The sequence below is a fragment of the Polyodon spathula genome, chromosome 3 (assembly GCF_017654505.1).
Source record: "Polyodon spathula isolate WHYD16114869_AA chromosome 3, ASM1765450v1, whole genome shotgun sequence".
Taxonomy (NCBI): Eukaryota; Metazoa; Chordata; class Actinopteri; order Acipenseriformes; family Polyodontidae; genus Polyodon; species Polyodon spathula.
The window spans coordinates 33,297,747-33,322,402 of NC_054536.1; the positions used below are offsets into that span (position 1 = coordinate 33,297,747).

At 37.0% G+C, this 24,656-nt stretch overlaps 1 protein-coding gene across 5 annotated transcripts in view; it reads left to right on the forward strand.

Moving 5' to 3' along the window:
* Positions 1-24,656, forward strand: part of LOC121313008 (calcium-transporting ATPase type 2C member 1-like) — a 47,055-nt gene continuing 22,399 nt past the window's right edge. For 2 of the 5 annotated variants that reach the window (XM_041245094.1, XM_041245092.1), the window contains exons 1-11: positions 2-154; positions 6,527-6,631; positions 7,483-7,599; positions 8,674-8,763; positions 8,878-8,913; positions 9,348-9,409; positions 15,551-15,659; positions 16,165-16,320; positions 22,727-22,795; positions 23,026-23,101; positions 23,784-23,850. In XM_041245094.1, coding sequence (XP_041101028.1) covers positions 95-154; positions 6,527-6,631; positions 7,483-7,599; positions 8,674-8,763; positions 8,878-8,913; positions 9,348-9,409; positions 15,551-15,659; positions 16,165-16,320; positions 22,727-22,795; positions 23,026-23,101; positions 23,784-23,850 — 947 coding nt within the window. In that variant the 5' untranslated portion in view covers positions 2-94. Of the gene's footprint in view, positions 155-5,153; positions 5,225-6,526; positions 6,632-7,482; positions 7,600-8,673; positions 8,764-8,877; positions 8,914-9,347; positions 9,410-15,550; positions 15,660-16,164; positions 16,321-22,726; positions 22,796-23,025; positions 23,102-23,783; positions 23,851-24,656 lie in introns of those variants that run through there. The other 3 variants (XM_041245091.1, XM_041245089.1, XM_041245090.1) reach the window with 3 other exon arrangements.

Here is a 24,656-nt window from a genome sequence, read left to right on the forward strand (position 1 = left end):
AGGTAACTCTGCATTTAGTGAAAACCGCCTGAAACCAGAATGCCCTGCGTCATCGCGTAACATCACCCCGTGCGAGTTTCTGCGTGTTGACCTCATGAGCCGTCACCCGGAACCGGGGTGCTTTGGGAAGATGCTCAATACAAGAAAATTGATGGTGAGTATTTTTGTGAAGTAAAAAAACAAACAAACAACGTAATTAGTGTCGGTTTACGTGGGTTATTATTATGAACAGACATGTAACAGAGTATGTTCTGCACATATACGGCGCAGTAGTTGCTCGTTTGCGTATATGTTCTCCGTGTGTTTATTTATTTCGGTCTTTGCAGAATGGAAACATTGTTTACACTGCAGGCCGCCTGTCAAGTGCTGTTGTTGGCGAAGTTGGTATATATTTTTATTTCTGTCGAAAAGAGAAGAACACATGGGAACATGATATTGATTGGCACGTGAATTATTTAGATTGAACTGTGTGTGTCTGCAGCGGGGTGCACGCACGATTCTGTTGCTGTGCTACCTGTCCATCAGTCTGTGAGAGTGTTTTTACTTTTCAGTGTTGGGCTACCTGTCGCATATTAAATGTGGTTTATTTAGTGACCTTTGTTTTCTGCAGTGTGGAATATTGCATACAATTACAAAATCAACATTAGTAGTTAACTATATCAAATATTTTTGCCCACCGTCTGGATGTTACCACCAGCCAGTGAACAATTACTGATCTTTTAGTTTTCTTAAGGTACCATTGATAGTTAAATAATTGCTTCCTGTTCCTCCACCCTCTACCGTGACGGGGTGGGACAATAACCAGTGGCAGCAGCAGTTCACATACAAATGTTGCATCTTCATTTCATTCTCTGTGTTGAATTAGGCACAAGTTTTTCTGGAATTATCTGCTGTATGTACAATAGCTTTAAATGTCATAATTCCAAACCGGATTTTACCAGCATGTGATGTCAAACAGTGCATATTTGATTATTTTGAGGTCCTTTGCATTAAAAGTTCCATGTTAAATGCCCCAGTGGCATGTTTTAGAAGGAAAACCGCAACCCAGAAAAGCTTGTTAAGTGTGTATTCCGGCATTTTCATAGCGCTGTTAGCCTACTTAATGTTTGCACAACTACTTTTCAAAGTCATATAAACCCAGTTATATTTATATTTGCACCCTGAAACGCCATATTACCCAGTACTGGAACTGCATGCCATTAAAAAAAAAACAAAAAAAAAAAAAAAAACAAAAAAAAACACATCATGAGCGAACTTAATAAAAGATGTTCTACCCTAGTCTTTGGGGATCAGAAAATATTATATATATATATATATATTATATATATATATATATATATATATATATATATATATATATATATATTATATTATATATAAAAATAGTTTGGGAAGTCATTATTCATTTTACTAAAAACTTATTTTGTTTACCTTCAGTTTTATTTGAACCGCAGTGAATTTAAAAACCTTTCATGGATTGTTATTGCTGTGGTACCTGTTTGACAATGTGGGCAATAATCCTTACACCATCAGTGCACTAAACTGGACATTTTGAAAAACACTTTGAAACAGACTTCAAGGTTAAGTGTAAAAGGTTGTCAGGGTGTTAACAATGGAAAGAAAAATTACAGCTATGTTATTTAAACAGTTGTAGGAAAACATGGGGATGTATAATTCTATATTTTCCTATGATGCTATATCATTCCAATACTTTGCTATTTCATTTTATAGTAAAGTAATTTGTCGTGTGTCTGACTGCGATGGGATCAGAGTAAGGGTGGAGATGTAAAAAGGCAGATAAATGAATCTTGTGTTAAATACCATTCTACACAGCTGTAACAATTACTATATTCACACAATTATTGTTTTGAGATGCAGCTTTTATTAGGGAGCTCCCCTAAATCCCTTGTTTAGAAAGATACAGGCTATTAATGCTTGTGACAGAGTAGCCACCTGCCATGTGGGTGCGTGCATTAGATGCTTAGTGACAGGCAAGAGATCGAGACGGAGGTTGAAGTTGATATGCCCTGCAGGCAAACAGGATTTATATACATATGAACACACTGAACAGCTCACCCGACACTACCAGCAATGGTAGCGCACAGAGCACATACAACACTGTACGAAAACTTTGGTAAGATATACAGTCTCTGAACTAATGTTATCTGTTCAATAATAAAGTAACATTGCTGAAGAGATTGATTATGCCGGATATGTGACAGTCGGATACGCGACGGGTTACTGTAGTTAACTATAACTTGTATATCTGTAAATAAATATAAAATGATATAAGATAAGTCGATCATGATGCTTTCCCTGACGACATCCCACACTGGCTTTGACATTCTTCATGGCTTCTCCAAAATCAACTCTCCTTTGATATAGTTGCTTGCAAAAACGTTGTCCAAAACTTGTAGTTTGCATGTCACTTTCTATGAAGAAAATCTCCTCTTCTACAGTTTTCTGGCAATATGTAGAGTCGTGTCCCCTTGGCTTAAGGGTGAAGCAGTTACAGTACTTCAATCTCAGTAAATTTAAGCTTTTTTACCTGGTGTGGGAAACCCTCCCCCGTCTTTCAATCCTGTATCCAATCATTGGTGTTATATATGAATCGTATGCAAAATTACACAACATCCTGCACTTTGGCATTGATTTAAGTTCAGTGGCCTAGGTGCCTTCTACAAATTATTGAACTGAAGTCCATTTTGGCCTTGACCTTTTTGTTGCCAATTTAGAGCCCTGCTGTTAGTAGTATAATATACATGTGAGGCTCCACAGATGCATATATGAGGTGGGAAAACCGGTACATACATCTGTACGTGTAAACATGTCAAACTCGTATCTACATTAGAAAACTCCTCATCATATTGTTATACAACTTAGTTACGGTTGTGGCAGTCTTTATTGAGAGCACCAGCAACTAAGCATATATGGAGTAACCTTTATGTCTGTCTGTACTAGACACACTTTAGCATTGAGACACCATGGGCCCCAATTTATTTATTTGTTTATTTATTTGAAAATTCTTATTTAGGAAAGCCATATGAGCTAATTTAGCTCGTTTTCATAGATTGATTTGAGACACTATGGGCCTCATTTTCAAAAGAGATGCAACAGCGCAGCGGGGCTTGCCCAGGTATTTTTTTGGGTGCAAGGACAGTCACAGCTGCGTACGATTTTCAGTATCAGAGTTGCACTGAAAAACTAGCTTTTCGTCAGTGCAACTCTTTGTGCGTTTCATGCCGTTCCCTGCTTTTTTTTGAGGGGGGGGGGGTGTTGTCAGTAACCACACATGGTCAATTTGATGCAACCTTGTGCTGTACTTCTGTGACTATAATGATAACACTATGTAACACATTTTTTGTTCCTGGGTAGTAAGTGTTATTTCCTAATTGCTTATGCCTCAAAAGTATAGAAAATGGCTGTTATTCCCCACAAACTTTGCTTTTGTGACCAGGACAGTGATATCTCAAAATATCAGTATTTCCAATGGGAAAACGGGTAAATACAGTATAATCGTAAATCTCGAAAAACTACTCACTTTTAAATCTTTTGTAGTCGTTTTTGTATTACTTTAGTATAAATACATGTTAATTTGGATTCATATGTTGTTTTTTTCTGACTTTATGTGAACAAAAAGAGACACATTTGCCCGTTTTCCCATTGGAAATACTGATAATTTGAAATATCACTGTCCTGGTCAGAAAAGCAAAGTTTGTGGGGAATAATAGCCATTTTCTATACTTTTGAGGCATAAGCAATTAGGAAATAACACTTACTACCCAGGAACAAAAAAAAAAAAATTGTTACACGGTGTAATAATAAATCTGCATGCTCCTGTATATGGAGGCTTGGTGGTTCAGTGGTTAATGAAAGGGCTTTGTTACCAGGAGGTTCCAGGTTCAATCATAGCCCAGCCACAGACTCACTGTGAGACCCTGAGCAAGTCACCTAACCTGCTTGTGATCCATCCTTCAGATGAGATGTAAAACCGAGGCCTTGTTGTAAGAGACACTGATGCATAGTTTACCCCCAAGTCTTTGGATAAAAGCGTCTGCTAATTGGTGATGATGATGATGATGAATAATAATAATGTGATATCTCCTTCTGAGGCTGTTGTAAGTAACAACAAACAAACAACATATCTTAATAGCATACCGTAACAAGTCTTATTTGTTACAAAAATTGGTTACAACCGTCTTTTACATGAAGTCATTGAATGTTTTGGAATCTGGGGAACTATACTGTATGGAGGACGTACAGTACATCGCACACTTTTTACATCAGTACATAAGGTGGATCTACTGTAGGTTTATGGAGATTCACTTCTTCATGGTAATGTTGATATCTCTAGTGTCTTATGATGGGAACTTAATAAGCCCAAATACAGCCCACGCCACTTCAGCTATCTGAATCTGGTATTTGAGATGCTAAGGAAGCACCATGGAGCAAAATGTAATGGTACCTTTCAATTTGACCTCTCCCCTGTATGGTTAGCTAATTTTAGTCATGTGAATTTTTGGTTGCCAAACACTTTGATGCTCCACCTTCTGTATTAATTTGCTTGCCTGATTGTATGCAATGGATAATCTCATGTTCAGGGTTTGACTGCCGCTGTATAATGGCAGTAGACTAATGACAGTTCTTGGCTTTTTAACCCCTCAATCTACCCCTTTTTAAAGTTTCCACTTCCTTCCTGTATTTCTACCCAATCTGGGAGAGCAGATTGTGTATGTCCTTATTGTTTAGCTCAGTGGTCCTCAAAGTGGTGCCTGCGGGCAAATTCGTGCCCGCGCAGCTGTTCTTAAATTATGGGTCATAAACACATTTCTAGTGGGTTGCAGCGTGGGAAAATAAAGAAAGATTAACGCGTTTTCCAACAAAAGCGCCACAACATTCAGGCTGACAGTGCTGCTCGCTTATGCTGTGCTTGTATGTACTCGACATTTTTTCCCCAAAGGGCTTCTGCGTTACGGTTAACCAATTGAATATCTGCATTGTCTCTGCGGTAGCCCAATCATAAGTTAGCTGGGTGGGACATAAACTGTGTCTTTTTCAGTTACAGGTACTGACAGTAAGTTTAACCAATAGGAGAGTCAAATACCTGCCAAGTTTTACACAGCTGTCCAGTCATAAGCAAGCAGACGCCGTTCACGGTATTCTGCATGAAAATTGAAGGAGAGTCAGTAGCCAATGGACAATGTCCAGTCACTCGTGAGGAGAGGTGGGTGTTAATATGCCGGGTAAGCACTGAATTTCGCAGACTGTTGAGAAAAATAATAAATTACAGTATGTAGAATTTAATTTTCTATCTTTTTTTTTATTTCACCAGATAAGGGAAACGCCGTAGTATATTTAGTTACGAATCCACTTTCTCTGAATAATTGTACTGGAGATAAGTGATCTTTAAAACAGTAGTGTTGACAAATCTGTCAAACTGAAACAAAGAGAGACGCTATCTGTCCTCTTATTTTAGTTTGTTCACGGTTATCTGTGTAAACATGCTATTTAAAAATATTTGCATTGAATATTTTATGTAAATTATTTAAAGAATAAGCGCAGCACACACAATTACTGCCTGAGCCTGCTTTATCAGAGTGAGCCAAGAATAACTCCTGCTAAAACTCTTATATATAATAAATTATACACACACACTCTGTGTTTTGAGAAGGCAGTGTTTAAGATAGGAACCTATGAAATAGTCAGAGTGCCCGCAAACAGCCAAGTCAGCGAGTCTATACCCAAGCATCATTACCTTTTTTTTTTTTTTATAGTAAACTTTACATTTAGCGTCAAAATATCCTCCCTCCCCCCACTGTTGCTCTTGCCTAATATATAAAGAAAATATGGCTGTGTTTTGGGACAACATCAAAAGAAGAGATTTGTACTGTACATACATTTGAACATACATTTCCATTTGACTTGAACTTCTTAAAGGGAATTTAGATAGTCTTCTAAAAATAACAAACTTAAATACTGTGCCTATTTAAACCGATAGAAAATCACAGTATGGGCTTATGCATATTTGTACATGATTGTTTGTATGTGTGGGTGTACTTTTTTTTTTTTTTATCTGCATTTTGTCTAAACTGTCAGTAATCTTAGCTGACCACAGTTTTACAGCAACTAGATATGCAACAAAAGATCTTACCGGTACATCTTGTTGCTCATATAGTGATATTTTTCATTTAATAAAGACTGAGCAAAACAAATCACTTAAAAATAAAATACTCAGTCATATTCATTAATTGCGCAATGCGAATGTCATTTCATGAATTAATTGCATATGCTAGGTTTCAGATCAATCTAAGTCAATGCATAAGACACTTCAAGTAAAAAAGACGATCTTGCATAGAAAACATATGTTTTGTTTTTTTAAAAAGTCATAACTCTGCTCTATGGTTACACATGGGGCAGAACATATTTCTCTTATTCTAACAAAAATAAAAATCCTACAGAATGGTACTGTGTTTCAGTTCAACAGTTCCTCCTGTAATGTTAATACTGTTTTTGTCTTTTTGTGTAGCGTGTTGAAAATCTACCTCGCTGTGAAGATGAGAAAATGGTTCCGGTACTAGCGTCAAAAAGAGCGAGTGAACTCCCGGTGAACGAAGTAGCCTGCATTTTACAGGTGTGTTTCCATGTTTGAGCAAGTGTTTTTTAAATTATCTAAGGTAGGGTTTTTCCACACAGGGTGGGTCTACTTATATGGGTCATAGGGGGACAGTGCACAACTTTATGGAAATGTTGTGTAGTGATTTTTATGAACAGTAGATTGCATGTATTATATATTGCAACTTTCTGTTTTGTGGACTGTAATAAATGAGAACCAAAACAGTGAGTTTTTTCCCCTTCGTTTTAAAATGCCATTTCCATGTTTTTTTGTTTTATTTGAAAGGTTTAAAGTTTAAATTTCAGTTTGTTTGCTTGTTCAGCTACAAAAAGCCACAAGTAAGCCTCATGTTATTACTTTATGAAATGTGTCTATGGCCACTGTTTACTGTGAAGAAACGACAATGACAAGGAATGAAAAAGTTACAAAAATAAGTAAAACGCAGTGTCAACTTTATGTAATATTTCTGTCGGGAATAAACAAAACAATGATTAACTTGAACTGCTATTTGGCATCCTTTGTTTTCTAGTTAATTCACTGGGGTAAAGTAAGGCCTACACAAAGTATTCTTTACTCCTGTGTTACATAGTATAATATCTTGCTGTAAAATAAGGCACACACACGGGCCATGTCCCCCAGCTCCTGCTGCTATGCTGTCTCTGCCTGTGTTTTGAGCAATATAATGGCTTTTATTACTTTTTGATAATCCTGTGTTCGTCCCAGCACTAATTCTACTACAGCAAAATTGAGTATTTGGCCTCTTCTAAACAACAAATTCAGGTTATAATAAGCTTGTTTTCTGGATCACATCCTATCACCTCTCTGTATTTATTGAGATTGTGTTGACCCTTGATTTCTTTCTTTAACAGGCTGACCTGCAGTATGGTTTGAGTCACAGTGAGGTTTCCTGTCGACGTGTGTACCATGGCTGGAATGAATTTGATATTGGCGAAGAAGAGCCCCTGTGGAAAAAGTACATTTCACAGGTATATTAAATGTTGGCTTTCATAATTATCTATGGAAATTCAGAATCTTTTGTACAGAAGGGCAATGCAATAAAAGTTGATCATTACAAAAAATCTATATATTACTGTATTCCTTTGAATTTAAGACACACTTTTTAAACATTTTTTTGTTTTTCATGCATACCCTGTGTCTTAAATGTGAGTACAGTATAGTGATGCGTGTATAAAATCGGCAACAAGACGTGAATACCCGAGTACACAAACAGCAACACGACTGACTGCCAAGAAAAGACAACAAAGACGTCTGCTTGAATACGGAAGCAGCAAAGTGACACTTACTGCTGATAAGACAGGCCAAGCTTCCGGAGGAATTCCTACAGAAACGTTTACAATTTCAGCATTTCTAACAAACAGTACCAGCTTGGATAGTCAGAAATATTGATCAGACACCAGTATTTTTTGACTTGCCAAGCAATACCACAGTACTTCAGTGCTGTTGTGGTTGCTGGGTTACTATGATGCCAGTGAGTGGTGGTATGTTGTGACAGTTGGTGGTTCCTACAGAACAGTATCCTAATCCGAGCACTGTACAATGACCATGCCAGCCCCGTGTACACATACACAGAAAAAGAGCAAAATGTATCTATTGTAGTTTAGCAAAAATGGGTGGTGATGAGAACCCTTATATGAGAACTCCCTTTGTTTGATAGTTAGTTAAACATAGGTCATCATAGCACTTAGTTTCTTTAAATTTATTTGTCAAATAATATCAATAATATCCAAATTATATAATTCTAAAAAATCACCAGACACAAACAGACTAGCTCCACAGAGTTCTTATGTGCTGCTCCTCTTTCTTTTAGTTGTTCAGACTCCAGACAGGGAACTTTTTTGAGTTTGTTCTTGATTCTTGTTTTAAATAATATATATAATTACAAGATAGGTTTTGTTTTCTGGTTATACACTAGTTTATATTTAAAAACTGAGTTTTTAGATTTAAATGACTAACCTTCTAAAGGAAGGCACTGAAGTATATTGAGCTATGGACTGTGTTTTAATTGGCTCCTCTTCTTTTTTTTTTTTTTTTTTTTTCAGTTTAAAAACCCTCTCATTCTGCTTTTGCTGGCATCTGCTGTAATCAGTGTGCTAATGCATCAGGTTGATGATGCTGTCAGCATCACTGTGGTGAGTTTTTTTTTTTTTTCCCCCATTACATAATATTAATGCAATAAAACAATGCAGTCTATAAATTGAATATATTATAACTTTTTATTTATGCTTTATTTTTATTTTTTTTAGGCCATTACTATCGTTGTAACGGTTGCCTTTGTACAGGTACGTTTCTTTTATGTATTTTTCAAATTTCTATAAGTGTCACATGGCAGGGTCTCTGGTTGCGCTGCGATGTCCTGATGCTTCATGTTTGTTGTTAGACACCCTGTGTCTGCTGCATATCTCCCTTAGTTATCTCCTTTATTTCTTGGACAGCTTTGATATATTGTTTCTTTGTTTTTCCTGTTTTAAACTCTGCATCCTCTTAACTTCCGGTGTGGAGTAGGCCATGCCACGGTATCAGTTCTGTTGACAGTGACATTTATATTACAGAACCGCAGGCTATGGCTTTTAAGTGATCCAGGTTAAAACTATTTAGAGTTAAGTTAGTTATTATGCGATTGCTGGTGTGTTTTACAAAAACTGAATAAAGGTTAAACGTTAGTTCAATAAAGGACATTTTTGTCTAATTGTCAATTGTCTTCTGTTTGTTGTAGGAATATCGCTCTGAAAAGTCTCTCGAAGAACTGGGCAAGCTAGTGCCTCCAGAATGTCACTGGTAGGAAATGACCTGTTATAAGTTTCAGTGATTTGCTGTTTTGAGCCGAGTGTTTCTGTCACTCAAAGTATGAGCAAAAACATGGACTTTTAACTTAGGCGTATATCTCAAGTTAAATCAGTTTCTAGTGCTGCATTTGCAATATTTTAAAACTATTACAGTGGCTGGGTTTCCATGGACAAAAACATGTCTTTTTCTCACTCTATTTTGGTAGTACCTTTCGGGTAGTGGATTTTTATGTGGTTTTCTGTTAGCCATTAGAAATTCTACTTCCAAATAGAAATAACCAAATTAATATTAAAATACAGGAGGGACGATTTATGTTCGGTTCCAATTTGGCCTTGAGCGACTACTTCTGTCGTTCAACTTTCTTAAACTGGGTTTCCACCAGTGATGTAGTCAAGACCAAACGTACCAAGACCGAGATCAAACATACCGAGACAGAGACCAATATATTTTTGTTGTGACCACTACTTATAAACTAAATTAATTTGCTAGAAGAACAACAACAATGATAATAACTATTTTTTTTTAAAGTTATTTTTCTTTTAATAAACAGAGAGAGAGGGAGAGAGATGTAAAGTTATGGAGTCCAGGATATGTGTTGAAAGGGGTGAAAAAAATAAATAAATAAAGTTGGCCGAATCTCCAGGGCTCTGTATATAAAGTGAGATGGTAGCTTTTTTTTACACCTTGTGTATCTTGGCCTTTGATTTATTTAACATAATACACAGACCTTGGTTGTAATAATAACTAACCTTTATTAATAAAACAACAAGCCTCTCCCTAACTGTAAACGGTTTCACTAGATAGAACAGCTATACACATGCAAAAAAAATGGCTTACCTTGAGTTCCTCGCACTTCTGTCATCTTTGTGTTACAATGCTTGCACTTTGGAAACTGTCAGTAGCTATGTTTCCATCCAAAAAAAAATAAATAAAAATGTGCTTAAATGTATGCTTATGAAAAAAAGCTCGATGGAAACTGCAAAATTCACACACACACATATATATATATATATATATATATATATATATATATATATATATATATATATATATATATATATATACATATACACACACACACACACACACACACGCATACACAATCACATGGAAATAAGGTCAAGTACATTATTCTGTGAATGCACCAGCGGGCAGCTTAGTCATTTAAAATATACTTGTAACTTCATACATTATTGCAGTGGGGGGTGGGGGCAAATAATAATAAAATAACTTATTTTATATGGCGCCTAAATGCAAACCATCTGAAATCGCTGTGCAGTTTCAAACACGGTAGCAAAAAACGTAGCAAAGCGCAAAATGCAGGTGCACAGACATTTTATTTTTGGCTTGACAAAAACAGTGATACATAATTCCAAAATTATAAAACCTAAGCGTGCCAATAAATCAAGATGCGTTTTTGGTTGTTAGATTTTTTTTAAATAAATATCAGAAAAATAATATACTTAACCTAATATACAAACCAGGAAATTCCTAGATTAAACGGGTCCCAGCAGGAGATTGGTCTTGAAAACAGGAGGGTCATGATCAAGTAAAAGTTAACTAATATATTACAGGAAATTTATTTGGTGGCAGGAGGAAAGTTTGCTTCATGAGAGAGGCTGAGAGATGCTGTAGCAGCACAAAGTCTGATGCGTTAAATTTTGTAATTTTGAATGCTGGTCTCTAGACTAGAGTATAATGGCTACATTATTTTGTATTTAATAGCTGTCAATGTATAAAAGTGAGTGCATTTTGAAGGATAAAGGATATATGATAACCGAGGAAATAAAATAATCTTGAATGTTTGTTTGTTTATGAATGAGACCAATCTGCGTGCTGTCTGCTATCAAGACCGAGACCCGACCAGACAGACTGAGACTAAGACCAAGACCTTAAAATGTGGCCCCGAGATCGTCCTCGAGACCCCATCTGGTTTCCACAAAATTTTTAGGTTGTGTTGAAGCACTGCAAGTGCAGCCTTTCCTCATTTGGCCACCAAAAAATAAAAAATAATAAAACTATGGTGATACAAAACTAAAAGAGACATAGCATTACAAAAAACAAAAAAACCCACATTCTATAAGGAAACACTGTGTACTATCCTTGTATTTGCAAAACTGTTTTTGACTGCATATTTATTATAAACCTATTGTACGCGTACGTATATAATTTATACAAGTTTTCCTACAGAACTGTAGCTTCAGCAATTCTGTTCCTTATAGTCTACGAACAGAACTAAAATACCACCACTTTAGGTTAATGATATAAAAATCATCTAATCAAAATGTTTAGTACAGTACATTTTTTAAAATATTGGTAGTAAATCTACAATAGGCGACCCTACTCCCCACTGCGTAATATTCCTCATAATAAATACCTGACCTAAATCTGAATCTAACAGTGCAAGGCTCTTGCCAGTAGAATGTGGTTATGTAACGTGACAGAGTTGTGGGAGGATAAAATAAAATGTAGTCCTGGAGGATACAGGACTACTTCCCCTGTGAAACTATGGGAAGATTATTGGCTACTGAGTCAATGATGAGGGATACTTACCTGTAATTTTAAGCAGGCAGGTGTATCTAAAAGCAGGGCAAAATGTTTCTTGGAGCTCTGCGTCAAGTAGGGTTGTCAACTGGCCCCATAATTCCGCGACATTTTGATAGGTTTTTCAATTCGCCACTCTAAATTGTGTGAACTGTCGCTAAAAGAATGTAATTGTTTTGCTTACCAGTTACAAAAAGCATGCACCTGTTTTGAGGAGTGAATTACTTCCTGTGAGGATTGTTTCCATCAGTCAGACCTATACAGCTTGCTGATTTGCTGTATTTGTCCAATTGGGGCAGGACTGTGTGAAGCAGGAAGAAATGTTAAATGTTTAACTCTGGCCTCGCAAGATATCTGGTACTGGCTCGTTGTTGAGCAAGGCTAGGGGTGGGGTTAACTCATACTGTCTGAAACAATAAAGTCTACCAAAAGATTTCACAGGAATTGAGAAATACGGGATAAACCACAGCACAGAACAGTGTTGTGAAAAAAAACAAAAACAAAACAGGATTACAAAAAAAACTAAAGATCATAACAATAAAAGCAGATAAATTATGATTTGGTGGATGCAGTTCTTGGTCACAGACCTGCAATGACCGGCGCTGATATGTTGAATTTGGCGACTTGTCTTCTGGAATCAATATGCAGCGCCACATGGAATGAAGCTGAGTTTACATATTACAACATTCTTTAAGCTTTGCCACCTTTTAATTTTTTTTAAGTGTTTCTCCTTTAAATTGTTTAATGTTGACAGGTGTCATTTATTTTATCATTTACATTTTGACCACTTTTTTAAAACTGTTTAAATTGCATTCCCTGCCTGAAGATGGCTTCCCATGTACCTGCATGGACTGCTCAGAACTACATTTCCCATCATCCTCCTTTTTTTTCTTGTGTTCTGCTGAAACGGCATCTTAGTGCCATCTCAACTTCGACTCCTGATGGATCTTTTCAATGGCAATGTGCAATTCAACACATTGTGGGGGGGGGGCTTAGGTCAGCCAGGGTGTCCTTGTATCATTGCACACCAGCGACCGCTGTAGTCTGGCCGGGCACCTGTGGGCTTGCGTTGCTGTAGCTCCTGGTTAGCTGCCTGGTGAATCCGCAGTGTGTAAAGAAGCAGTCGGCTGATGGCACACACTTCGGAGGACAGCGTGTGTTTGCCTTCGCCACTCCCGAGTCAGTGCAGGGGTGGTAGCAGTGAGCTGAGCTTAAATAATTAGGCATTTCAAATTGGGAGAAAATAACAAATAATTGGCAACGACTAAATTTATTTATTTTAATTTACTCAGCTTAACTTAGTGTGTAGTTATAAATGGGACTACTTTTGTGTTCCCTTTTATTGGCGTCAGGATATTTAATTAAAAAAAAAAAAGTTTCTTAGTCTACAAATTACTCTGCAAATCCAGTGTTTGACATGGATTATAAATGCAATAAGGCGCTTCAGGATGCGATTTCATGCCTTTCTGAATATGCTTCTGTCATAAGTCACTGCAGTATCCATGGTTTGTGTTAAGATTATTTTCAATCCATGCTTTTTACAGTATCAATCAATGATTATGCGAAAATGCCACAAATGAAGTTATATATGTGAGTATACTGTAAAGGTTAATCATACAGTAGTTTTTATTGTTTACAACGACACTGCTAAAATTCCACAAGTGCGTGCAGTTACTGATCAAGTTTTAATTTTATTATAGGCACATAGCTTGATTTCTGCCTTTTAATTTTACTGTGGAGTCCAAAACTAAACTCCAGCCCTGTCTAAGAAGAAATTACCATACGTAAAATAAACTTAATCATTGATTTGGTACTGAAAATGTGAGAATTGAATATAATCATAAAGGCAGGAAATCTAAGCTTGCCATAACACGTTTTAACAAGTTTTCGTTTTAAGTAATATCTCGTTGCCTTCAAACATGTTAAAGGAGAGATTCAGAACTAACGATAAGTTAATCAAGACTATGAAATGTGAGCAAATATACATCCTAACTCCTAACACCCAAAATTCGGGATGGGACAGGAGGCGGTGCAACTGTGATTGCCTGCCCCGGGCGCTAAAATGCCTAGTTATGGCTCTGCATTTTGGGTTATAGCGTAACACTTTTTTTTTGTCCTTGGTAGGTACCAATGATAGATGCTAATTAAGGCTAGTGTACAGTGTGTTGCATCTTCTTGCTAAGGGACATAAGTCTAAGCTTAAAGCAATTGGCTATCCGATCACTACGAAGTACGAAGACCGCAAAAACAGTAAAAGGATGACAGTGTGTTGCATCTTCTTGCTAAGGGACATAAGTCTAAGCTTAAAGCAATTGGCTATCCGATCACTACGAAGTACGAAGACCGCAAAAACAGTAAAAGGATGAAAAAAATCTGCTTTGCAAAGGGTTTAGTTTTGTTTATTGAGAAGGGCTGCATTTTTTTTTTTTTTTTTTTTTTTTTAGTAGCTTCGTATTTTTTATAACCTTGCTTATAAAACAACTAAACCTGTAAAGCACTATCATTTTATGAGTCAAATGGCAATAATTTGAAACATTGAGTAAATGGTGTCACATTGGGGGGGGACGGGGGGGACTTAATGAAGAGGTCTGTAAACTTCTTGTACTGTATGCTTATTTTTTCATATTTGGTTAAAGAAGCTTGCCTGGGCTACCTCCAGCAGATTTCAGATAATAAAGGATTGCTTGGTATGACCTTTAGTTATAGTAGAAAGTTGTAAGGTTACGTCACAACCAGGATTTTCACTGCTGAAGTCTCTTCAGCTTCCGGATAAGTTTCCATGCAAAACAAATTAGTTTTTGGTTAATTGTATGGCTTTTTAGTGTGAGACGGTGATTTACCCACCCTTTGAAGTTTTAGGTGCGCACTTCCTATAGCGTGAGGAATGTGCATGGTATTTGCTGTCACAAGTCATGACAGTGGAGAGGGAATTTGGAGTTCCTCAACTGCATGGAAACCGGGCCAGTTTGCCATTATTTAGATTTAATCCAGTCCACGGTCAACTGTAAGTTCTGTTTTTATAAGGCTTTTCCTGTTGTCTCCCCTGTTTTGTATTCCATGCACAAGACGAGACTTATCAAAGTGTCAGAACAAGATCTACTGAATGTTAACAAATCTAGCATTGGCTTATTTAGACATCATGGGCCTGATGTATTATGGTGTTTACAATGCGATTTGTACTATTTATTTGAGAAACTAAAAACACACTTTGAAATCCTTTAAATTAACATAATTTGTTTAATTAAAAAGTACATTATATTGTATCACAAATGGTGCAGATTGCATTTTGGTATAAAGACCTTTATGTCTGGCTGATTTTAAAGTTCCCATAAAGTCGAAAACAAAAGTGTCTTGGTTGTGTTGATAGAACAGCATGTATTTCTAATGTCTTTGCTGCAGTCAAGTTGAATTCTAATTTCCACATCACCACAACAACTCTATTTGCATATTGACATTGAAGCTCTGAGAAATGCATGCAGAAACTGAAAATGTATGGTGTGTGCAAGTGTATACCCAATAACACATGGTATTATGCCTCTTGATTTTTAGACATAATTTGCCTGCCTTGACTTTTTTTTTTTTTGCTAGTGTGAGGGAAGGGAATCTAGAACACATGCTTGCACAGCAGCTGGTTCCTGGAGATACAGTTTGCCTGTCCGTTGGAGAAAGAGTTCCTGCAGATTTACGTCTGTTTGAGGTAGGTTTAAACACACAGCTAGGCGAACAATTCTTTTTATTTGTTTCAAATACCAATATCACCGATTTTGAATGGCTAAATTGTAGAAATAAAATTGAGGGTTACCATGTGTTATCTAGGTAATATGTTTTCTATAGGTATAAAGTGAACTGATATAATTTATTTGGGGGGGGGGCAGGGGGCTTTTCCTAAAACTGGTAGGCAAGTGTGATCAATCTTGGAAAACGTCTCCATTGTTGATCATGGTTGGTCCGGAGAAAAAACGACTAGAGATCTGTGCTTGACGTCTTTTTGATGATGTCGGGCTGGAAAGGGCAAATTGTAATGTTGGACCTGGTCCGACATAACTGCATAGGGTTACAGAGGGGAACCTAGGCATGCACCTGTATGGTAAACACTTGTCTGTCCCTTCACTTGCTGTGATTGAGAAGACTAGTACTGTAAACAGTAGACATATCAAAGGTTGCTGAATAGAATTGGTGAATCTTCTTTTTCCACCCTGCAGGCTGTTGATCTATCTATTGATGAGTCAAGTCTGACAGGAGAAACAACCGCTTCAACAAAATGTACTGCTCCTCAGCCTGCTACAACCAATGGGGACCTCACCACAAGAAGCAATATTGCTTTTATGGGAACCTTGGTTATATGTGGAAAAGCAAAGGTAACATTTTACATTTTTCCTCTTTTTCTAAAAATATCCAGGACAAAATGTCAAAAACAATATACCATCATAATAATCACACAGAATGAAATGTACATTTGGTTTAGGGATGCCACCTGTCTAGGTTTGACCTGGACAGTCCGGGATTGGCATTTGTGTCTAGGCAGCAGGAATTAACAAGCCCCGAAGCCCTACTGTCCAGTTTTAAGTGAAAGGTATAAGAAACACCAACCTTCCTTTAATATTTTCTTTGACATACTGTAACAGGAAATTTTGGCGTAGAATTTATTTAGCTTTCGATTGGATCGCCAGTAATACTTCCATCAATCAGGGTGTGGCATACGGTGTACAATCCCGCCCTCTGACGCTAGACAAAGGAAAGAATGTGTCAAAATGAATGGCAGTGAGTGATGAAGCTGATTTGCTTGAGAAAAATCTGGAATTTATGATGGGATCAGAAACTCCGAGGCTGTGTAAACTGCTACTGTGGTACCTGCAGGACTGTTCTTTTTAGGCTAAGCAGTTTTTTGTGTTGTTAGCAAAGACATGAAGCTCCAGATTTGTGTCCGTGGCTGGAGCAAAGTGACAATGGTTAGGGGTTTGAGGATTTGTCAAGGGAGAATGAAATGCTTGGGGAAGAAGGGACAAGGGCCTTGCATTGATCAGTACTTCTTACAAAGTCAGGCTAATGAAATCCAGGGACAGGAAGCAAACCACAGTTTGCAGGATGTCAGCACCCCTGTCATAGATGAGAGGAGGACTTGCATAAACACAGCTAGTGATGAACCTAATGATCCATGTGATCCCAGTCAGATGAACCAGCGTAAGATTGAAAAGAACCTCAAAGGGCACAAGCCCTTTATTTTATATAGCGCCTCTCATAGTCGGACCACCATCGCAAAGCGCTTTACAAGATTCAGTAACAAGAAGAAAATCCATAATACTTTAAATACAGAGAAATGCATAATACATGCTTTACAGTAAAATAAATAAATAAAATGGCCAAGAGTGTCTGAGAAAACAGCGTGGGACAAAACACGGATCTCTGTTTCGCATTGGAAAGGTCAGATGGAACAGTCGAAAAGAAGCTGGGTAAATTTGGGGATACCATCTACACATAAAAGTACAAACTATTCCTATAAAATCTAGACGGCAGCAGGAGATTGAGCGCTTAGAGAAAGGAGGCAGCTGAGCAAGTAATGGAGGAGGCACTCAATCTATTACAAAGGGTCATAAAAGATAAGCTTGCAACACTGTGCCGAGCTGAGCACCTACGGAAACGCTGCAAAGAGAAGGACCGTTCAAGGACTAGCTTTTATAAAGACCCATTCAAATTTACAAAGTAGTGAGCTGGAGAGATATCTCGAAGAAATGCACACGGATTCAAATATGCAGGAGTCTATGTTGATTCTTTCAGATATCCCATTTATCAATCCACCAGAATACCAAATGGAGAGTGGAAAGAAGTAGAGCAAGCTGTGAAGAAGGCAAGGGTGTCGTCATCTCCTGGGCCTAATGGAGTTCCATACAGAGTGTGCAACAGTGTCCCAGGTGTTCTACGAATCCTGTCGAAATTAATGGAAGTAACATTTGGAAAAACAGGTTGTACCAGAGCATGGTGTTAAGCAGGTGGAGTCTTTATATCCAAAGAAAAAGATTTTACGAGTACTGGTTAGTTTTGCCCTATTTCCCTGTTAAACGTTGAAGGCAGGATTTTCTTCAGAGATTATCAGTTTACCTATTGAACTGCTTCATTGACACTTAAGTACAGAAAGCTAGGGATGGGAATTTTAAACGTTTAAACGTATAAACTCTAAAGAATTGGTTAAACATTTAAGAATGTTCTAGACGTATAACCTGTCACGTGACAAATGTCACAAAATGCATATTTTTAATTAGTAATTTGTCATCAGTAGTCCGTCGCATATCAGTCTGCTCTAGTGTCACAGTAAGGGTGGATATTATAAAAAGGAAGGGGTTTGGCAATTGCCTCCAAGTAGCTTTTCTAATTGGTGCAACAGAAAGATTGACATGCAGGTTTTATTCTCGGTCAATCTGGCGCTTCACTCTGTGTGTTCATGCCTGTAGTAGGCGTGGTATGGTATCAGTTCGATGGCGAGGTAATAACGTTAATGACAAGCGTTTTTGCTGAGTTTGTTCTATATTTAAAATGGCATCTCTAAACAATGGAAGCCACGTTTGGAAGTATTATACCAAACAAAATTGCCGTACCACAAAAACACAAGTTCAGTGCTTCACAATTTGAAATGAAAACTTTCAGAATTATTGTGGATGAAGCTACTGAAGCAAACATCTATAACATTTGTTATAGATTTGGCTGAACAGGACGTGATTACATTATCCCCTATGAGGACAGTGCGTGCAAATCGTAAATGCAGCAGTTTTTAAGTCGATGTAAGATTATCCCGCTACTGTGCTGACCCATAAAACAATAACTGCGAGGCTGGAAAAACTGAAAGAAAATAGTGCTGTAGCTGTTCATACAAAACTTTTAAAGGGAGAAAAAGTTGCAATTACCACAGACTCGTGGACCCCATTCCCCAATCTTTCTATAGGTGGAAGGCTTTTTTCACTTGAAATTATTCTGTAAGCTTTTGGACTGAATGGCCATTTTGTTTAGTACAGTTTTTATTTGTATGTTGGAACTACTGCACTAGTAAAGGACCTCCTGAGTCTCACTTCAAACATGTAGGCCAGGCATCACTTTTTACAATTTTAATGTAATTGTGTGGATACATGAATTTGAACACTTTATTTAGTATTATTTCACCATGTACAATTAAATGCACGAAAAGGCAAATGCTATATTAATTACTTGATATATTGATTGTGTGTTAGTTTAGCATTTAAAATAGGACTTGTGGCAATGTTTGGCAGGTTCATGTACACTAGCACAGTATGTAGAGGAGAATGGGTGTTTCCACTACTTGGAAATTGTAATGCTTGTCTCTGGCAACAATAGATCTCAAAAATCCTACCCGTACTATCAAAGACCACAACCTTTTAAATCTGAGGCAGACTTTTTAATGTCATTCACAGTGCTCTTTTCAAACTCCAAAATATTGTGCTATTTTATCGCTGGTAATTGCCTTTACCAGAAGTGAAAGTATATCCCATTTTTTTTTCCAATTATAAGCAGAACTCGCTTTCGCTTTCCTGTAGCCATTTTGCGTTAGTGCTGTACAGTGGGTGATGTTTGTCTCTTTTTTTTTTTAAGGTTCCTGTTTTATTTTTGTTCTTAAATGAACACTATTCTAAAAACATTATACAATTCAAAAATGTGTAATAATATGTATGTATATAGTTATATCTCAGCTAGCAACTTCAATTACAACCATAAATATAAACATTTCAATATAGTGTTTGATGTGTACGTGTGTTTGTTTTTTACTTTGCGATTTGTAATGTAGTGGGTCGAGAGGTTAATGTAGGGTGCAGCACATAAACAAGTAAGTCATAACTTTTCTGGTTGCTCAAAGAAAGTGAGTTTGAGGCCTCAAGTATTTTGAGAAAATAATAATAATAATAATAGTAATAATAATAAGCTAAGAAATAATTCCAAAAACAAAAGAAAACTATTTGCAAAAAGCAATATAAATTAAACAAAAAAATAAAGAAAATTTACAAAAAAAAACATTCCTACAAAAATCACTAATCTGATTTGCTTTAACAGACTCGCACCAAGTACTCAACTACTTATATGGCTCTTATCCCCTACAGCTCTCTCCCATAACTGAGGAACCTGTATCCTGAGGAACCTGAATACCTGTTTCCCTCACTAGCCCCTCCACAGGACTAAACCAAAGCTATAGACATTAAATAAATACATACATTTCTATACAGGACCCCTATTGACCTAAACCTGAAACAAATGTACGATCTACATTTCTTTTAACCATTATTAAAATTCATAATGTCAATTAAAACCTTTTCACATAGTGTAAAACATTTGTATGCAAACTGACCTCCCCCACTGCCTACAATGAGTGCTCCAGCTGGGCACACGCGCATACCCTGAACATGGCCGTGCTCTGGAACAACTCGACCCAAAGACTAGCTATACCTGCTAAATCAGAGAAGGAAATACTCTATTTAGTTATTTTAATACAGACGAAACAGTTAAAAACAACGGACTGTTAGCTATTCTATGTCATTGCAAACAATATATGCAGTTATCGCTTGCATTACCTAAAATAGCTATCATGTTTTAAACTTGTATATATTTGTATTTTAACTAAAACCTCACTCGCACAAAGGCTGCAACCAATCCTGCTCTATTTCAGGCATGTATATCAAGTAAATATGCATTTTAAAATCAGTAGCAATTATTCAGTAACAGCATGTTATATAATGACATCAAATTCAGATATTAAAGTCCTATTGTTGATTTTACTCCTGAAGGTAAACAGTGATACTTGTGTGTTGAAAGAATACACTGTATCACAGTGATGTTAAAACGTTGTTTGCTTATTTATGGTTTATTTGCTTAAATACTAACCAGGGCTGTCAGTATCAGAATGTAATATAAAGTGTATGTGTATGTAGATATGGTTTAAACGCTGACATTTGCAAAGCTTTTAAACATTCATAAAAATTTAACAAAAGCACAGAAAGCTGGTATTCCCAGGATGCTTAGAGTACACCAGTGTGATCTGGCAGTACAAATTCAAACAGTTATAAAGGAGGGGAAGGAGCTCCGTGTGACATTCCTGGATTTAGCTAATGCATACTGTTCAGTACCAAATGAGCTTCTTTGGGCAACATTTGATTTTTTTCAGTGTGCCAAGGACAATAGCAAACTTAGTGAAAGCCTACTTCAGAGTTATGCAATTTAGTTTTTCAACTTCAGAATTCATCACTACATGGCAATGTCTAGAAATTGGAATAATGGCAGGATGCACCATTTCTGCACTGGCTTCTACCATGGCAATGGAATGAATTATTAGGGTGTCAAAATGGGTAGTGGGAGCAGAATGCTTGGCTTCTGCCACCAATTAGAGCATACATGGATGGCATCGCAATCATAGTCGGCACTAATCAGTTATTGGGCAAACTAATCAATAACATTGATGGGCACGAATCAAATTCAAGCCCACCAAGTCGTGGAGCATCTCTATAATTAAAGGTAAAGTAGCAGATAAGAGGTTCTACATTGACGGTGAGGCAATACCAACAGTGTCTGAGAAGCCTATGAAAAGTCTTGGAAGATGGATTGATGGGGACCTGAAGGACACAGTTTGTGTGGGAGAAGTGAGACAACAAGCAGTCCAAGGGCTGAAGAGTATAGACAGCAGCGCTTTAACGGGCAAACTTAAACTCTGGTGCTTTGGTCTACTCCCAAGACTTCTGTGGCCACTCACTGTATGAGGTTTCCTTGACAACAGTAGAGAAGCTGGAAGTGTTAATCAGTTCATACGTCAGGAATTGGTTAGGAGTTCCATGCTGTCTCAGCAGTGGGACTGTATGGTAAAGGGATACTGCAGCTGCCAGTCTGGGCTCTAACCAAGGAGTTTAATTACGCCAGGGTTCGATTGGAAATGACATTGGTTCACACGACGAATGTATGAGGGAGACAGCACCTGTGTTGAAAACTGAAAGAAAGCGGTAGGCAAAAGAAGCTGTGGAAGATGCAAAGGCTGCCCTTCATATTGGTGATATCGTAGGGCAAGTACAGCATGGAAGAGGAGGCCTTGGTCTCAGTTCAGCTCCTCCTACATTACACAAAGCAGCCTCAGCTCAATAGAGGAAGCTGGTAGTCAACAAGGTTCAAAAGCAGGAGGAGAGGATGAGGTGTGTAAAGGCAGTTTCCCAGGCCAAGCAGGGAGAATGTGGAGCAACGCAATATCGGCTGGCAAGATCTATGGACAATGGAACAGAGCAGGATTAGTTTCCTGATCAGGTCAACATATGATGTTCTCCCATCACCACAGAACCCTCATCTATGAGTAGGAGAAGATCCGTGGTGTTTTTTGTGTTCATCGCCAATGTTTTAGATACATAGTGTACATAGCTGTACACTGTACTATGGTTTTCTAAGTTAACTTCCATTTCACAGCCAATCCTCTGGCCATATCAATGATATAGATTGTGCATATAAAGTCTACATTTTACTTGCATAGCATCTATACAATTTTTAGATGTAATTTACCTTGCATTATATTAAATTTTAAATAAATACAATAGAAAAACAATAGTAATTTGATTTGCATACCTGAGAATACATATACAGTACTTCAAGTTTTACCCACTGGCCATGTCAATGATATGCTGCAACACTAATTTTAACATTCTTTTTCAGAATTAATGTCCTAAAAATGTGCCAATTTAGAGTTTTTTTGGGTGACGGTAGCATGCATTTAAATTCTCCTTCATACGTTGTTTTTAGGGAATAGTTATTGGAACAGGGGAAAATTCTGAATTCGGGGAGGTTTTCAAGATGATGCAAGCTGAGGAGGTGAGTGATTTAACTTTAATCATGACTACACATCACACAATATTAAGGCTATAATTCCATTGAGGTGTTCTCGTGACATTAAAAAAAAAAAAAAAAAAAAAAATGTTGGAGAACTAAATTAGTAAAGCATTTATAAATACAATTGTAAGTCATATCTTATGTGAATATTAAATTATGCATTTTAAAGGAAAATTGTTTTATTTGTTATTATTAACATTTCTGTTTAACAGGCACCCAAAACCCCTTTACAGAAAAGCATGGATTTGCTTGGAAAACAGCTCTCCCTGTATTCCTTTGGCATCATAGGTACCGTTTTAGTTTTTCCTTCCCCACACATCTTGCTTTCTAAATTCCTGTTCGTCGCAGCAGACTAAAACTACATTTTTGTTCAAGACCGATCTTAAATTTCCAGTTTTTAAATCAAGCAGCTCTTCTGCTACAGACAATAACAATACAACAACAAATTAAACGTTCCAGTTTTGACAGAAATTTAGGACCGCTGCAAGCCCATGAATCAAGCTAAGTGTGATATTGTGTTGGTTGTATTTGTAATTTCTAAATTATTGCTCCTAGTAATTTTTGGTGACGGTCTCAATTGGTGCATGTCCTGGTTAAATAAATACTTTAAATAATTTTATTTACAGTTAAGTATAATATAGCCTCAAAATATAACAAATCAAAATTAGATGGATGTAGTAAGTGTATCAATTTAATCGCTTAACAGCCCTAATTGCAGCATGGCCAATACAAAATACCCATTTGTGTGTTACTGTTCTCAAAGGTCAAGTATACCAGGTGGTATACTGCAATGTATTTATATAACGATCCTTATGAACGCCTCTTGTGTACACTTTACATTTCCCTTGATAGAGTGATTATTTTATCCAGGTTGGGCAGTACTTTCATTTTATTATTTATATCCATCCATCATATATATAGGACTTTGTTTAGTCTGTTTTATGCAATTAATTTTTTGTTTCTATTTCAGGTGTCATTATGCTTGTTGGTTGGATGCAAGGAAAGCATATACTTGATATGTTTACAATTGGTGTAAGGTGAGTCATCTCAAAAGCAAGATGTCATTTATAAAACTGTTAGACGTTTGTATATATGTGCTGTCTCCTTTCTGTAGACTCTTATTGTGTGTTTTTTTCCCTTAGTTTCTCTTTTGCAAGTACAAAATATATCCATTTTGGATTCAAAACTATACACAGGATAGTCTGGATTTACTTTATGAAACACTGAAAACTATTCATCCAGCTGCTATTGCTGTTACTAAAATGCAGCCGCACCTAATATGAGAGTGGAAACTAGCTCAATCGAAATCACGCCTGTGTACAGGTGGATGATAGTTTTTAAACTATAGTCAGACTGTAAACTTTCAGCTGCTGAACAAGTGAAATATTTATACACAGTGGTTTAGAGGCAATATACAAATACCATTTTTATTTAAAAGAGAGAGAGATTGCTGCTTTATTCTCCTTGAATAGAAGAATCATTGGGGTTCAGTGTTTCAGCAGTACTGACTAGGGCATTTTGTTGAAATTGATGTGTGGCTGGGACAGTGCCCTGAAAAAGTATCTGTGTCTGATTTGCTGCATTTTTGCACATTTTTCACTTTGAACTTGGTCAGATCTTTTTTGTGGGTTGTAGTAGTGTATATATATATTGAGGGAGTCTGAGAGAAAAAATGACACCAAAGTTTGGTGTTTCTTTCGTTTGTTTGGTGTGCAAGGTAATCAAACATGCAATCTTCAGGTGTGAAAGTTATTGCCCCCCTAGTTAACTCAACCCAATTAAAGGGATAATTCGGGTCAGCTGTTTGAATACTTTGGTTAGCAATCAGGCCAGCCCTGCCCAA